The 15,144-nt window shown below is 40.3% G+C and overlaps 1 protein-coding gene across 1 annotated transcript in view; it reads right to left on the bottom strand.

Moving 5' to 3' along the window:
• Positions 1–3,490, bottom strand: part of MCAT (malonyl-CoA-acyl carrier protein transacylase) — a 105,999-nt gene extending 102,509 nt beyond the window's left edge. Inside the window, exon 1 of the mRNA XM_044087610.1 lies at positions 3,267–3,490. Within this exon, the coding sequence (XP_043943545.1) occupies positions 3,267–3,452 (186 nt within the window). The 5' untranslated portion in view covers positions 3,453–3,490. The remainder of the gene's footprint in view (positions 1–3,266) is intronic.
• Positions 3,491–15,144: the final 11,654 nt, after the last annotated feature.

Raw genomic sequence — 15,144 nt, forward strand, 5'->3', positions numbered from 1 at the left:
AAATCTTATGACAGACAGGAAAAATCATCATCATGAAGCAAGGCTAAGTTTTTATTTCTTAATAAATGTTGCTTATCTATGCTCCCATATGACACACACACACACACACACACACACACACACACACACACACACACACACACACACACACTGCAGAAATTTGCCGGTGCCCCACCACAACAGTTAGCCTCCTCAACAACCACCCAAGTCTCTACCACAAAAATATCTACTAGAACAAAAATCCTGCAAACCCCTCTCAGGCAAGACAGGGAGCTGCCAATGTCAGTCCTCCTGTCTCTGACTGTTCTTCAGACACCTATGAATCCAGATGAATCTATGTCACTAGCATCACAGAGAGGAAGATTGCACTGTAGCTACTAGTCAGTCCCACTATCTCACATCTTACATTAACCACATGTTTAACATGCTATGCCTAAATTTGTATAATATCTGCTATATGCCAATCAACTAAGAGCAGCAGGTATTACAGAATCTGCCTACAAATGTTGTGCTTGGAATACTAATACGATAGATAAACTGGTAACACCTAGTGGCACAAAGGCAAGGCATCCATCTGCAACTCCAGCAACTCAGGTTCAAGAACTCAGTCCATGTGCAGAAGGGTCAGCTGGTGGAACAAGATAAAAGTGGCTTCTAGCAGTCCTTTGTCATAATAGGACAGTATAAGGGTTTACTGAAGCTTGGGTAACTTATGCTGCGAACCAGTGACTTTGTAGGCTGTAATATGTAAGGAAAGGGAGTGAAACGAAGTCTAGCACCTGATTTGTGACTGTATCACTTATCTTGCATCTTCTGCTAAAGATGCGAGCCAACTACCACATAATAATGGATTCTAAGATCTGCCAAACACTCTACATGTGGGTTCTTTCTCCGAGTTCCTAGAAGTGTAGCCCCACAAGGTCTGGATGCCTCCGAGGTTGTGAGGGCGAACCATCAAAGGAACATGTATGCAACATTACAACAAAGAAATACTGACATTACATGAAAAAGGCAGATTGGGGCTGCGGAACAAAGGGGTCAAGTATGGGGCACACAAATTACAAATTATCGGTGTATCTGCAGTCTTGACAAAAAGAGAAAATGTGGTATTCCTCTGTAGTGTCTTCACTTGCAAAGACTGAAACAACTCCCTTTCTTTCCACAACACATATCTGCCCATGGGCTACAAATTTCAGTTATCATATGGAACTTGGTGTGCTACACTCATACCTCTCAAGTGCTTTGATTAAGCCATAGTGCTATGATTTTGGCCCTCTGATTTATTCGCCTTAATCCTCCTAGATTTACTAATGTTCCTCATAAAAATCAGATTTGTTTATACAGTGGATATAAAAAGTGCACACACCCCTGTTAAAATGCCAGGTTTTTGGAATATAAAAAAATGAGACCACAATAAATCATTTCAAAGCTTTTCCCACCTTTAATGTGACCTATAACCTGTACAATTCAATTGAAAAACAAACAAATCTGTTAGGGGAACAAATATAAAAATAAAAAAATGCACAATAAGCTGGTTGCATAAATGTGCACACCCTTCAACTAATACTTTCTTGAAGCACCTTTTGATTTAATTACAGCATTCAGTCTTCTTGGGAACACACCTGCCATTAATTAGTGAGACTCTGACTAACCCCAAATAAAGTTCAGATATCATAGTAGGATTTTCCTGACATTTACTCAGTTGTCTGCTACAGCAAAAGCCATGGTTCGCAGAGAGCTTACAAAGCATTAAAGGGATCTCATTGTTGAAAGGTATCAGTCAGGAGAAGGGTACAAAAAATATTTCCACAGCATTGGATATACCATGGAACACAGTGAAGACAGTCATCAAAAAGTGGAGAAAATATGGGAAAACAGTGACGTTGCAAAGAACTGGACGTCCCTCCAAAACTGATGAAAGACCAGATGAAAACTGGTCAGGAAAGCTGCCAAGAGATTTACAGCAACACTGAAAGAGCTGCAGGAATTTCTGGAAAGTACTGGTTGTGTACTACATGTGACAACAATCTCCCGTATTCTCCAGGTGTCCGGACTATGGGGTAGGGTTACAAGACGGAAGCCTTTTCTTACACAGGAAAACATCCAGCCCGGATAAAATTTGCAAAACAATACATAAAGTCTCCCAAAAGCATGTGGGAAAATGTGTTATGGTCTGATGAGACCAAGGTTGGACTTTCTGGCCACAATTCCAAAAGGTACGGTTGGCGCAAAACTAACACTTCTCATCACCAAAAAACACCATCCCCATGGTGAAGGATGGTGGTGGCAGTATCATGCTATGGGGTTGCTTTTCTTCAGCTGGAACTGGGGCTTTTAGTCAAGGTGGAGGGAATTATGAACAGTTCCAAATACCAGTCAATTTTGGCCCAAAAGCTTCAGGCGTCTGCTAGAAAGCTGAAGATGAAGAGGAATTTCACCTCTCAACACGACAATGACCCCAAGCATACATCCAAATCAACAAAAGAATGGCTTCACCAGAAGAAAAATTAAAGTTTTGGAATGGCCCAGCCAGATCTCAGACCTTAATTCAATAGAACATCTGTGGGATGACCTGAAGAGGGCTGTGCACAAGAGATGCCCTTGCATTCTGACAGATTTGGAGCGCTTTTGGAAGGAAGAGTGGGCAAATATTGGAAAGTCAAGATGTGCCATGCTGATAGACTTTTACCCAAGAACACTAAATGCTCTAATTAAATCAAAAGGTGCTTAAGTATTTTTTTAAGGGTGTGCATACTTATACATACTTGCACACTTCTACATTTTTTTATTTTTTTATATTTTTCCCCTAACAGATTTGTTTGTTTTTCAATTGAATTTTGAAATGATTTATTGTGGTCTCATTTTTTTAGATCAGAAAAACCTGGCATTTTAACAGGGGTGTGTACACTTTTTATATCCACTCTAGGTACATAAATCACTAAAATTAAGCCTACGCAAAAATTCCTTATCACTACCATATAGGGTGCAGTTTGTAAAGACCTTTTTGTGAAAAATATGATGCTGCTCCTCTTTTTGACTCTGCTGTAACTTTTAAAGGCCAGTGCTATGATTTCAAATGCTTGGAGGTTGACTGGTATGCTCACACTGCTTCACCTTCATGGACATTATCACTTTCCAGGTCTGATCAATAGTTACCACGGACACAGATGCAAGCAATTTTAGAATGACTATGTCTCCACATTCATAAGCATAGCAAATACAGCACATAAGGTAAGCAATTACACGTAATCATTCGCAATCTGTACCTGCATATGTCCGGCAATGACTCTGCCATCTGGGAAGAGGTAACTGGCAACCTGGCACACGGGATTCTGTATACCAACTGAGTTGCTGTGCTCACAGGCTTCAAGGCAAGCTTGCCTGTAATCTGACTTTGCCTGGCCAATGACTGATAACATTCCACTCGGGACAGAATCTGAAGCACGCTGCATAGCCTCTGCACGAACTTTTACTGCATACAGTGCTAGCAAAAAAAAATATATGCATTTTTAATACAATATTCCTTCTTTAGACTAATGTTTCATTCCAAAAAAAGTTTGCAGAGACGTGTACAACTGCAAAATAAAACAGAAAATACATGAATACTGCGTATATATGTAGCCACCATAACAATGGATTTCTAGTGGTTCAGCACCATGAATTACACGGCTTGCACTTCAATTTCCAACTTTGCTTTGGCCAAATATACTCAGGCTGCCAGCCCTGTCATAGGTCACTCAGATCTCTTTTACATGATGTTCTTTTTTTCTGTAAATCTCTTGTTCTTTCTCTTTTTCCCTAAAAAAAAATCGAGACACCCTGTGACTACCTCTCACAGAGATCTAGTCTATGTAATGTGAAAGGCCTGAGAAAATTGGGACACAGACTAGTAGGAACACATCCTGCAGCTTACAATATCTTCTTTAAAACTTAGCATTACTGTAAGTACCCCATAACTTCTGAATCCTCTTTCAAATACTATAGCTAATAGACTTCAGAGTTCCAAATGAACAGACCTCTTGGGTTAGAGGACTTACCAGAACATTCCTCAGATAATCGTGGCTCAAAGGAAGAACCAAAATGGGACTGTCAAGATTGCCTATAATACTGTCAGGAACCCCTCCTAGCTCTCTGATCTCATATCTCATGGGTGCTTTTCCAGATCCCAATCTGTCCTGATGAGCTGCTTCAAATAAAAACTGGTAAAAGCTTTTCTAGTACAAAATTAAGATCCCAAAGGAGGAGACACCAGTTTTCCAGGTGGAAGTAGGTAAGGTACCCCTTTCAGAAATCATTTTTACTTAAGATAAGGAAGAAAAAGGGCAGACAATCGGAAGTGTCAGAAAGATGAATCTTAAGGCTATATTTCAGCAATTTACAAAAACATTGACGAACCAATAGAGCTTGAGGTGTAGGGTCCAGATTCCTTATATGGTATCAACCAAAAAAATATCTTCCACTTAGCCAAACAGGATTTTCTACTAGCAGGTTTCTTAGCCTCCTTTAAAACTTGCTACAGGTCCTCAGAAAAAAAAAGTGCCCGAGGGGGATCAAAACTTTATTGTCTAGGTCATCAGATGTAGAATTTGGTGGTTGTGGCGAATAAGAGATCCCACATCCTGTGCAATTCCATCTTTTTTGGAAAGACTGTGGTAGTTGCCCTTGACCATTTTCATAAGAAGGGAGCAACACCACTGTCTGTCTCAAAATTGAGTTACCGAGATTATTTTTGGAGACTCCTTTTGGATTTTTAAAAGAACTCTGGTTATTAAGGGAAAGGTGGAAGGCATATAGGAACATTTCAGTACATTGGGAAAAAAAAGGCATCTCTCTTCCAGGCCTTTTTTGCATGAAGCAAAATTTTTTTCAACTGCCTGTTGTGAATGCAGGTAAACAGAGCTATTTGGGGAGTTCTGCACAGGTGGACAATTTCCTGGAAGACCTCCATGTGCATCTTCCATCTGTAGGTGTCTGTGCTGGATCTGCTGAATGTGTCTGCCACTGTGTTCTGCTCTGAGGGGATGCAAGTAACCTGGAGGGAAAGACTGTTCTGTTGCAATTCCCTAGGTTATCATGGCTAGATGACACAGGGGATAAGATATGGTTCCTCCATTTGTTCATGTACCTCCTTACAGTGGTGGTGTCTGTGATTACCAAAAGAGGCCCTAGAGTTCTCAAAATGGTTCAGTCTTAAGGTATTTAACAGTACCATCATTTATTGGATGGTTGTGTGTTTTCTCTTAAAATGATGGCCCCAAAAGCCTTGCATCTTGATTCCCTTGGATACAGCCCCCCACGCAAAGTCTGAAGCATTTGTGGTCACAGACTGGATGTGCCACGAGAGGGATAATGCAAGACCTGGATTTATAAACAATTGATCTACCCACCAGCAAAGTGCTTTCTTGACAAAGCTCAGGTCAGGGATATGAAAAGACAGAGTACAAGTGCTAGGTCTACACATTAAAGAAGCCACTGAATCATTTTCACTGGGATCACAGAATAGAGAAGGCCATGTATCACAATACTCAGGAATTCCGTTGCTGAAGTAAGAGGCTGTTGAGAAAACTGAAGTAGCTGTTTCTGGTAAAGTGTGAAGGAGGTAACCCATCATTTGAAAAGCATCTAGCAGGCATCCTGAAATGTTACTCTGTGGAAAGGAATGAGATTTCTCCAGATTGAGATGAAAAAACAGATTTTGAAAGATATTTTTTTACAAAATGGAGATAACAGACTACAGACTTCTGAAAAGAGTCTGCAAAAATCAGGCAGTCATCCAAGTAGGGAAATATGTGAATGCCTTGCAGACTGCAAAAGGCAACCACTGCCACTAGACATTGTCAATATCCTTGGGGCAGTGAACAGACCAAAGGGTAAAGAAAAGGACTAAACAAGTGAACTAGAAACAGAAAACCTTAAAATTAATCAAAATTTTCTGTAAATATTTAGTTAAAATTGCAAGATCAACCCAGCCAAGTTTGAGTTTTCACTGTGGGATACCTTAAAAATCCTGTAATGCAGGCCCATGTGATATATGAAAATGACCTCATAAGGACATCAAGTGTTTCAACCAAATGGCTTCTGAATGTCCATGTCTTTGTTTTAAACTGTTCATGGTTACATAGGAATAAGTGGAAAAGCAGCTTTTAGGTCTAGATACACCAAGAAAGATAAAGGAAGAATCAGAAGAAAAAATTAGAGTGAGCAAAGGCTCAGGGGTTTTAACCTGCACCAAATCATAAGATATTCTGTGCATCAGAAATTTCTGCTTATATCATCAAAAAAGGAATTTTTCAACCAGAGAATACGACAAAATATTTTTTTTCAGATTCTGATTCCAAGGACCCAAAGGAGGGGATATTTCCTTGTTAAATGATAAGAAATTTGAGAAGCAAACTAAAATGACTGAAAGGTGTTAGAAAAAGACCATTTGTTAATGAAAACTATTCTTTTCTAGAATTCGTAAAGGAAGGAGTTGTAGATAAAGAATCATGTTTCACCTTCTGGACCTTTTTCTTTAGAAGTATCTAAAGAAACTCCTAGTAGCCTCAGACATCTGGACTTCAACACCCATGCCCATTACCTCTAACCTAATCAATACTTGTGAGATGGTGTCTGGCTAATCCAAGATAACCAATTATGGTTCTGTCATTCCAAGAAGCAGGGGCACATCTGGCCTTAGAGGACATGCTGAACTCAGCTTTAGCATCTTCCTCAGTAGTAGTGCCAAATGAATTAGAACCAGTACACAACTGGTACAAGGACTCCCACATGGCCACACTGGAGTCGTCCCTCAATGACCAGCGAAGAAAAGCAGCAGCAAGCCATTCCAGGAACTTCTTGTATTGTTTTCTTTTACTTGGCAGACTGAAGGGGAATTTCCAAGGTATCTGCACCTGAATCCATCATAAGTTTGGTTCGGGCTTCAAGCCGTTGATTTTCTACATAATGCTTGAGGGGGTTGAGCTGACTCCTAATGGTTTTAGAAGTAAACTATAAACATATAGGACACAAATGGATGGCGTGTTTCTCCTCTAGGCAAAAAGACTAATCGTGGGAACCTCTATATGGAATATGCCATCCACACATACACTGCTTATGTCTGGGGGAAAGAGGAAATGAGCGTAACTCTTCACAGAAATAAGAAAGGAAAGATCCCAACAAGGTACTTATCTAGCCATAATATCCAACAAGCAGAACGCCAAACCAATGAAGATGCAGTGGAGATCAAGTATGTCAGATACCTTCAACAGCAAGAATGTTCTATATTTTGGTACCCATACTGCTGCTTTAATATACACATGCCCTCCTTCTTCCTAGGAATTGTAGAGTGCATGGAAGATACCAAACAGCTTGGAATACTGGCCAGACATCAGATCCCTGGCAAGATGCACCCCACATAGCTTACGCTACTGCAACAGTGATCTAATGATAAACATTCAGTGATGGTGGAGCTGAAAAGGTAGTGTACTTCTCTTCCACCCAACAATAAAAATATTTTCATTTAACCGAATAACTAAAAGTAAACAGAAGTCTTCCACAAGTTTGAAGTCCAATACCAGGTCTTGGAAACAACAAAGTTGATCATGCTTTAATGGGAACCAGAACAGCTATGGTATTTACACGAGGATGTGTACAAACAGTTCGCCCTGCAAGTGTGAACCTAAAAAGCCACTTAGCAAAAAATGGCACACAGGAGAAATTGAATGGGCCTACAAGATGAAAAAACACTCCTTCCTAAGCCAAAAGACGACGATCAGAATTAGAACTGACTCTAGATATCTGGTCTTCACAAAGAGCTTCAGAAAGACAGGAAAGTGTACAGACATTTCAACCAAGGGACCATTACGGCATCTTAGGTGCGAGTCCCATTGCAGGGAACTGGATAAAAGTAAATGGCACATTTGCAATAGTAAGAAAAGTGAAAATGTCACAGACTGGTTATAAACAATTGTTGAAGAATCCCAGAGCCACTCACTGACAGACCACGAGTGAGGGAGATTGGGGTTTATTTGCTAAACCTGCCTACCACACAATTTCTTCTAGAATATTACTTTCTATGAGAAAGAGGCCTCCTGATGCAGCTCATTATCAAAGATACATGGCTTTATGACACAGGGATTTTGACTGTGCCTCTCCATTTGCTGTTTTACCAAAAACAGATATTTTCCTCATCAGGATGGATAAACAGCCCTTGTGAAGGTACTTCTTCAGTGCTTACAGGTTAAAAAGAACGGTTTTAATTTACAAAATATTTATATGCAGTTTTGGTTCCTGGGCTGAACACAGACTGTGCACAGTGTGAAGGTCACCAAGAAATTCCATCCTGGCCCACCTCTGTGGTGCATTGCTTGAACCCCTGACTGTGACTCAGACAACTCATGTTAAATTAGCATGACAAGCACTTGGAAAGGATCAGAAGTAGAGGATGGCAGTGACGGACTATTGCTGACTCACCCATTCTGGGGGAAGGGAAGTGGCTAACTCGCTACTTAGGTGACACCCAGCAGAAGCCTAAGCCTAGCAAGCACACTGCCATATGTAGAACATGTGTAAGAAGCAACCAGAAGCCTAATGTATGTGAAGATGCACTGTTTCCCTGAAGAGCTCTAAGTATCCACCTGGGGAAGCAGCTCGAGAAATATGCTGCTCCACAGGGCTTGCTAACTTGCCTGCACCTTACTACTTACAGCTGGGAAACAAATGAACTGATGGGGTCCTTCAGGTAGGACGGAATGAGCCACAAAGCACCTGCCTAGTGCAAATATGCCTAACTCTCACACAGTGAAATACATGGGACAACTGGGTACAAGTAGAGAAGTCATCTGGCAAGGTCCTGTTGAGGTAAATAAGGCAAGCCTATCCCATAGAGGAGGCTTCTAAAATGAACGCCACAAACACTGTAGACCCAGGAATATGACATGCAGCAAACTGCACACAGACCCAGGAATCTGCCAGGCAGAAAACTGCACACAGAAGTCCACAATACTGAATTATTCCTGCATGTTTCCAAGATCTTGACTGAAGAAAAATGTTGGACAGTTGATGGTAATGGATTGGCTTTAATACTCAATTCTGCTAGCATTTAATGCAGGAATTTTAAATAAAATAGTCTTTACAAAGAAAGCATTAGAATATTTAGTGACGTGTGTACCAAAACAGTACAGCTGTGTAAGATCTTACCATAACAGCAGGTGTCCTACTTTTCAATGTTATAGTATTGCTTACAAAAGGAATATCTTGCCAAAGACAGCCACACATCAGGCCAGCATACCAAAGCTTTAGGATCTTCCGAGTAATGCACATCAGATGTATGTCCTATGTTGGAAGTGTAAGGGACATAAGTGACATTAACACCCAGGTTGATAGCAACCTGACTTTTGACCACAACGTTGCCTCTGTTGTATGGAAGGCTTTCTACATGGCCCATCACATAAGTAAGGGCATTTCATCCAGAAACAAGGTGGTCATAACATTCCTGTACTCCTCCCTTACAAGACCCATTATCAAGTACAATGCCCCCCTTTGGTATGTACATACAGCAGCTGGACAGACCACAGAGGTTCCTGACCAGGAAAATCCAGGGTCTCAAACACCTATCCTATACAGATAGGCAAAAAGCCCTGTCCATCTACTCAGTCTCATACAGCCTGCTCAGAGGTAACCTGTGTCTGGCGTACAAAGCCATCTCAGACCCAGCCTTGATAGAGTTGCTGCACATCCGTAAGTCAAACTCCACTTGCACAACCTGCACACAAGGCCTCAGCCTGGTCTGTGACATTAATAGAACTTGCTGGCAGGATAGATTTGTGTCCCAAAGACTCCCCCCATCTGTGGAATAGACTCCTTCTCCATGTCTAGCACAGTACCTCTCTAGCCCTCTATAAGAGGTATCTGGACGACTGGATGGGAAACAGAAAATACAACCCTGGGATCCCAACTGCGTCCCTGATGGAAAGGGGAAACAGGTGTTGACTTTGTGCGAACATGGGTGAAATTCTTGGCTAGGCTTATAAGGGCCTCCAGGCCAATAGCCTAGTATCATCCTATGAACCTATGAACCTATAAACACTAAATGGTCAGAACTTCTTTGCCTCCAGTTCAAGTGCAGTTTTTGAAATTTGGTCATCAAGTCATCGGTCACATTGTTTCCTCTACCGAAGGTAGAAAAGTATCCCACTGGAAGTCTTTCTTCTGTTTCACTAGTTTTGATTACTTGATTTACATGTCCTCCAAAGAGGAAATGTGGATGTGGGAGACAGATTTTCCCATAAAGACAGTCACGAACAGTGCCTTTTCTGTTTAGGCACCAATCACAATCATACTGTAACCGTGGGATAGAATTCCATTTTAAAAGTATCTGCTGATATGGTATGGCCAGACTCAGGAGTCTCAACCCACAGGACTAGTCTGTGGACAGATGAAAAATCCTGCTGGATTTCCTGGGACAGGGACAACTGCATCCAGACATTCTCAGATCACCACCATTAGATCATTAAACATACCCTCAGTGGCAGACTTATCCAGGAAGTCTGATCTGGATTCCCATGACTGATGCAATCTTCAAAGAGAAAGGAATGTCTTTAGATGGCAATCACTTTTCGCCTGCATCCTCCTATACACTTTGTCAAATACAATATTACTGAAGGAGGAACATACAACATCTTATTGTAAAATAGTATTCTTTATGACAGATTCCTTTGGTGAGAGGACCAAAGCTTCTTCCTCATTCTTCCCAAGCTTCTTCCTCATTCTTCCCAAGAGATTAGTGGGGGACACAACTCCATTAGAGAGACAGAGAAAAAGATATGGCCATAGCAACTTGTCAAACAATAAAAGGAAGAGCTTAAGGAGTAAAAATAGGGACATTTGCTTTCTCTTCTGTTTTGGGACTACCTATTGATTTTTCTTTTTTTTTCGCTTCACAACCTTAAGACATAAATTTGTTCACTGCAGCAATTTTCATTCCACTTTCAGTGCCCCCCCCCCCCCAAAAAAAGACATACAAGGATGTTTATCAGACTCTGTAGCAGTAAATAGCACTAGCTGTATTTTTTCTATAATCTAAATATCCATTAGTAACAAAGTCCACCATCAGACGAAGTATGACTATCCCAAACTCGTCAAGTACCATTTCATTTAGCCAAAAGATAAACAGATAACCATGTAAACTTACAGGAGACATTCCAAATATTAGGGGCAATGACTTTTGGGGGAAAATGTATAAAAAAGAGACAGGGCTACTATGAGAGAAATAAGTAAACTACTTCCATGTTGGATACAGCTACCTAAAAAAGGGTAACTTAGCTTTATGTCTGCCATTACTTTCAGCCAAGGTTGGCAAGCAAAACCTTCAACATTTGCAAAGGTATAATGGAGTCTAAATCAGGAAACAGAATAATATCAATATTACCACCAGAGGACAACTGGCTCTCTGGCCTGAGGTGAAATAATTAACATCCCATGTGATTCTCAAATTATATAAAAACAAAAGTATCTCTCAACTGTACAGAATTTTGCAGATGTCCAGTTTTTTGCCACATATTTTTGGTCTGTTCCTCACAGAATTTGTGCCTTTCTGGATTTTTGTGGCAAATCAGCGAGGACTGACTTCACTAAATAATGACAGTCATTTGACTTTCAGACTTTATATCTTTCAGAAAATGCATGGTAACACAAGAGCTTTTATTCTAGCAACTTTAAGTTTATAAGACCAATATGTAAAATGTGTTCCTTTTTTGGGGGCTTTACCACCATTATTTTTTGCTTTGTCCAGATTTTGCGTTGAGACTGTGAACTATGGTCAGGTGGCCTGCATTCCACCCCAAAATTCTAATTAATCAGATATGAATCTAAACTTAGCTTTCCTTGCTTTGTCTTTCTGCTCTTAAAACCTTTTTGCATTAGTGTGCCAATGTTACCCCTATGCAGATGCACTTTTATTAGAGAATTTGTGATTCCACTTTCTTAAACGAGTTGCTTCAAAATGCTTTTTTCTTGTATTTAACTAAAAGGACACTGATGAATAACATGATAACACTACAGGAGTGGACTGGACATTTAGTAATGCTCATATCTCGCTGTACAAAGTACTGATAAGGATGAATTTGTAGTAGTGCTTTAATTTCCACTAGTTTTGTGCACAAAGGACGATTACAGAGGTTCTGTACAATGAAGAGTAAGCACACTGGTGACAGGGCAGTCGCAGACTCTGTAGCTTGTGATACACAATAATGGAAGGTAAATGAAATCTGATAAACCAAGCAGTCAACAGGCAAGTGGAAGAAATGAAGGTGGAGAGGAAGGACAGGAATGGAAGAAGACACGAATAATAGCAGTTCAAAGTCCAAACTTGATTTAAGGAAACTCCACTTCATATAGAATCTGGAATATACTACAAGAAACAGCAGACTACAAATCAATGAAGGCACCACAGTATGGCTGCGGTGGCTAGCTGGAGATAGGAGAACAGGAGGGACTGCTGCACAAGGACTAGCTTTAAAAGTCTGGCCAGCTAAACAGAACACGGATCATCAGGCAGCTCACTTGTATTCTGTATGACAGATGGGCTATAAGTTGATTATACACACACATTTTATATACATCAATCTACACACACACACACACACACACACACACACACACACACACACACACATGCTACTCTGCGATAAAGCTGGCTGCTGTCTTTACTCACTGTCACTACCAGTTCTACCAGTGTTGGTGTGTTTAATGAACAAGCCACGTAACTTCAAATACCATGCTCAAACAGCTCTCACCAAACCTCCACATATTTATGATCATCAAATCTACAAGATGTAAAGTTATACACAGTGTATCAACAGTTTCTCCCACCCACTTCCAGTGTGTGAGGCAAGATAGCTGAGGTGTTCCCACTCTCTTCTTTTGTTCTCTGCATTATTCTACTTGTCAGCACGAAAAATTCTGCTCCTTAGTGAAGTTACATTACTTAGCTAAAGAGTCTGCAAAAGACTTCATTCTCAAATGCTCTGTTCACCCTGCTGCCTACACATTGCCCGCTATCCACCTCAGCAGCCTAGAGTCATTCAGCCTAGACTCCCATCCTTCATGCTACACCTAGCCATGCGCAATACATATCTGGCTACATTGGCTCCATCTCCTCCCAGGGGTGCATTTTCACCATCAAACATGCACACCCTAGCATCCCCATCATGCCACACTTCTCCCAACATGGTTTACTGCTGTTATTAATCTTGAACAGCATTATTTAGCCTCTACTAACCACTCTGCTCGTCTAAACCGAAAGCACAACAAAACTGTGCAACCTTTTTCACTATTTATGTTTATATCCCATATTACTAATGTACTAGTGCCTATCCTGTAACATAACTCATTCTGTGAGCTTTAATTCTTCTTGACTGTTCCATAAATTTTACAATGCTCACTCTGTCATGTTATTTGCCACCTTGGTTTTGCTCTGAAAAAGCCCTGAAAAATGAAATTCTCAGCAAAAATTAAAAAAAAAAAATGGCATAACCACTTTCAAACACAATGCAACCCAAAGTAAAGATCTAATGATACAATAAAACCACTAACTAAAAATCCACAGAAGCAATGTCCAAAGTCATGCAGACTGGGTTTCCATCTGCAAAACTTTCTACCAGGACTTGGACAGCATCCTACAAGTCACGGAGCCAACAGGAGCAATAGCAGCCATATGCTCACATGCTAATATCAACAGACAAGTGCATCTCTGGGAGACAGAAGAGCATACTTAAACATTTGTCACTGCTAAACGTTGGTTTGCACAGCATTAGCAATTTATTAGGGGACAATGGCACAGAATGCACTGGGAGGTATTTTGCTAATGCAGGTCAATTAACATTCAATTTACCCCAGGACTGCTCCTATATTACTAACGGACAGAGCCAGCTCCTAAATGCTGTATCCCCATGCATGGGTCCCCTCAAATTATCTACGGTATGATCCCAGTTATTCTTATTAGGGGGTATCCTATAATTACTGACCAGAGGATGGGTAATGCCAACCTATAACCAAATGGGATAAGCTATTTTGAGCACAAAAAGGGCAACTGGCTAGCCTTAAAGTGGCCCGCAAGGATAGCTAGCCTAGTACTTGGCTATGACCCTATAAACAATGTGGTTGATTTCAGCATTAACAAACAGTAGAGTCAGACAAGACAGAAAAAGCATTTTATTAAAGAGTAGAATCAGGTAAGACAACCACAATTACAACCTTTTATTATATGACTAAGCAATGACAGAAAGGAAGAATTAAAAAACTATAACCCTTATTTGCCCTGGTATGTATATCAGAATTTGAAGCACTCAATTCAGTTTAATCCTGGCAATGGATGCCCTAGAATGTGCATTGTGTACAAAGGTGGAAAGGCTCTACATATATATGTGTATATGTGTGTGTGTGTGTGTGTGTATATATATATATATATATATATATATATATATATATATATATATATATATATATATATATATATATATGTATATAATATATATATATTTGCAGTACACTGTAAAAAAAACAACTCGGCCAAAGAACTGAATTCTGTTTCATACTGCCCATCTCATGAGGAATTCTGAACCTCTATAGAAAAGATTTGTAGAGAAATTAATGCAAACAACAAGGCTGTGCAACACTGCAACCGAAAGGCAAATTTGCATTGCTGAATAAATGCAGCAGTCAGATGCTTTACTTTGCTCAATTATTACCCATGACAGTATAAGAAGCAGCTAAGAAATGTCTGCAAAAAGCAAATCAGAGCTGATAAAAAACTGTACTATACAAACATTCAGTCCAAGCATCAAACCAACCCACAAAAATTCTGGACTTCCATCAATCAAGCTTATCCATCCAAGTCACACCCCCACCCCATCTCTGAATATCAAAAACATAGCACAGCATCCCACTTTAACTCATTTTTCATAATCTCCATCCTGTCACTCATAGAAAACAAAAAATAGCCTGCAACAACTCATCCTCCCTACTATTACCAGTTCAACTACCTCACTATCTCTTAAATCGTCCAAACAAGTACAATAAAGAAATTGCTAAGCCAGATGAAACTTACAACCCTTGCCGCCAAGAAACTGCCGAATGACTACCTTAAATTAGCAGCAGATGTCA

Source organism: Protopterus annectens, chromosome 11.part0 (assembly GCF_019279795.1).
Source record: "Protopterus annectens isolate FY-2018-M chromosome 11.part0, PAN1.0, whole genome shotgun sequence".
In the NCBI taxonomy this organism is placed as follows: Eukaryota; Metazoa; Chordata; order Ceratodontiformes; family Protopteridae; genus Protopterus; species Protopterus annectens.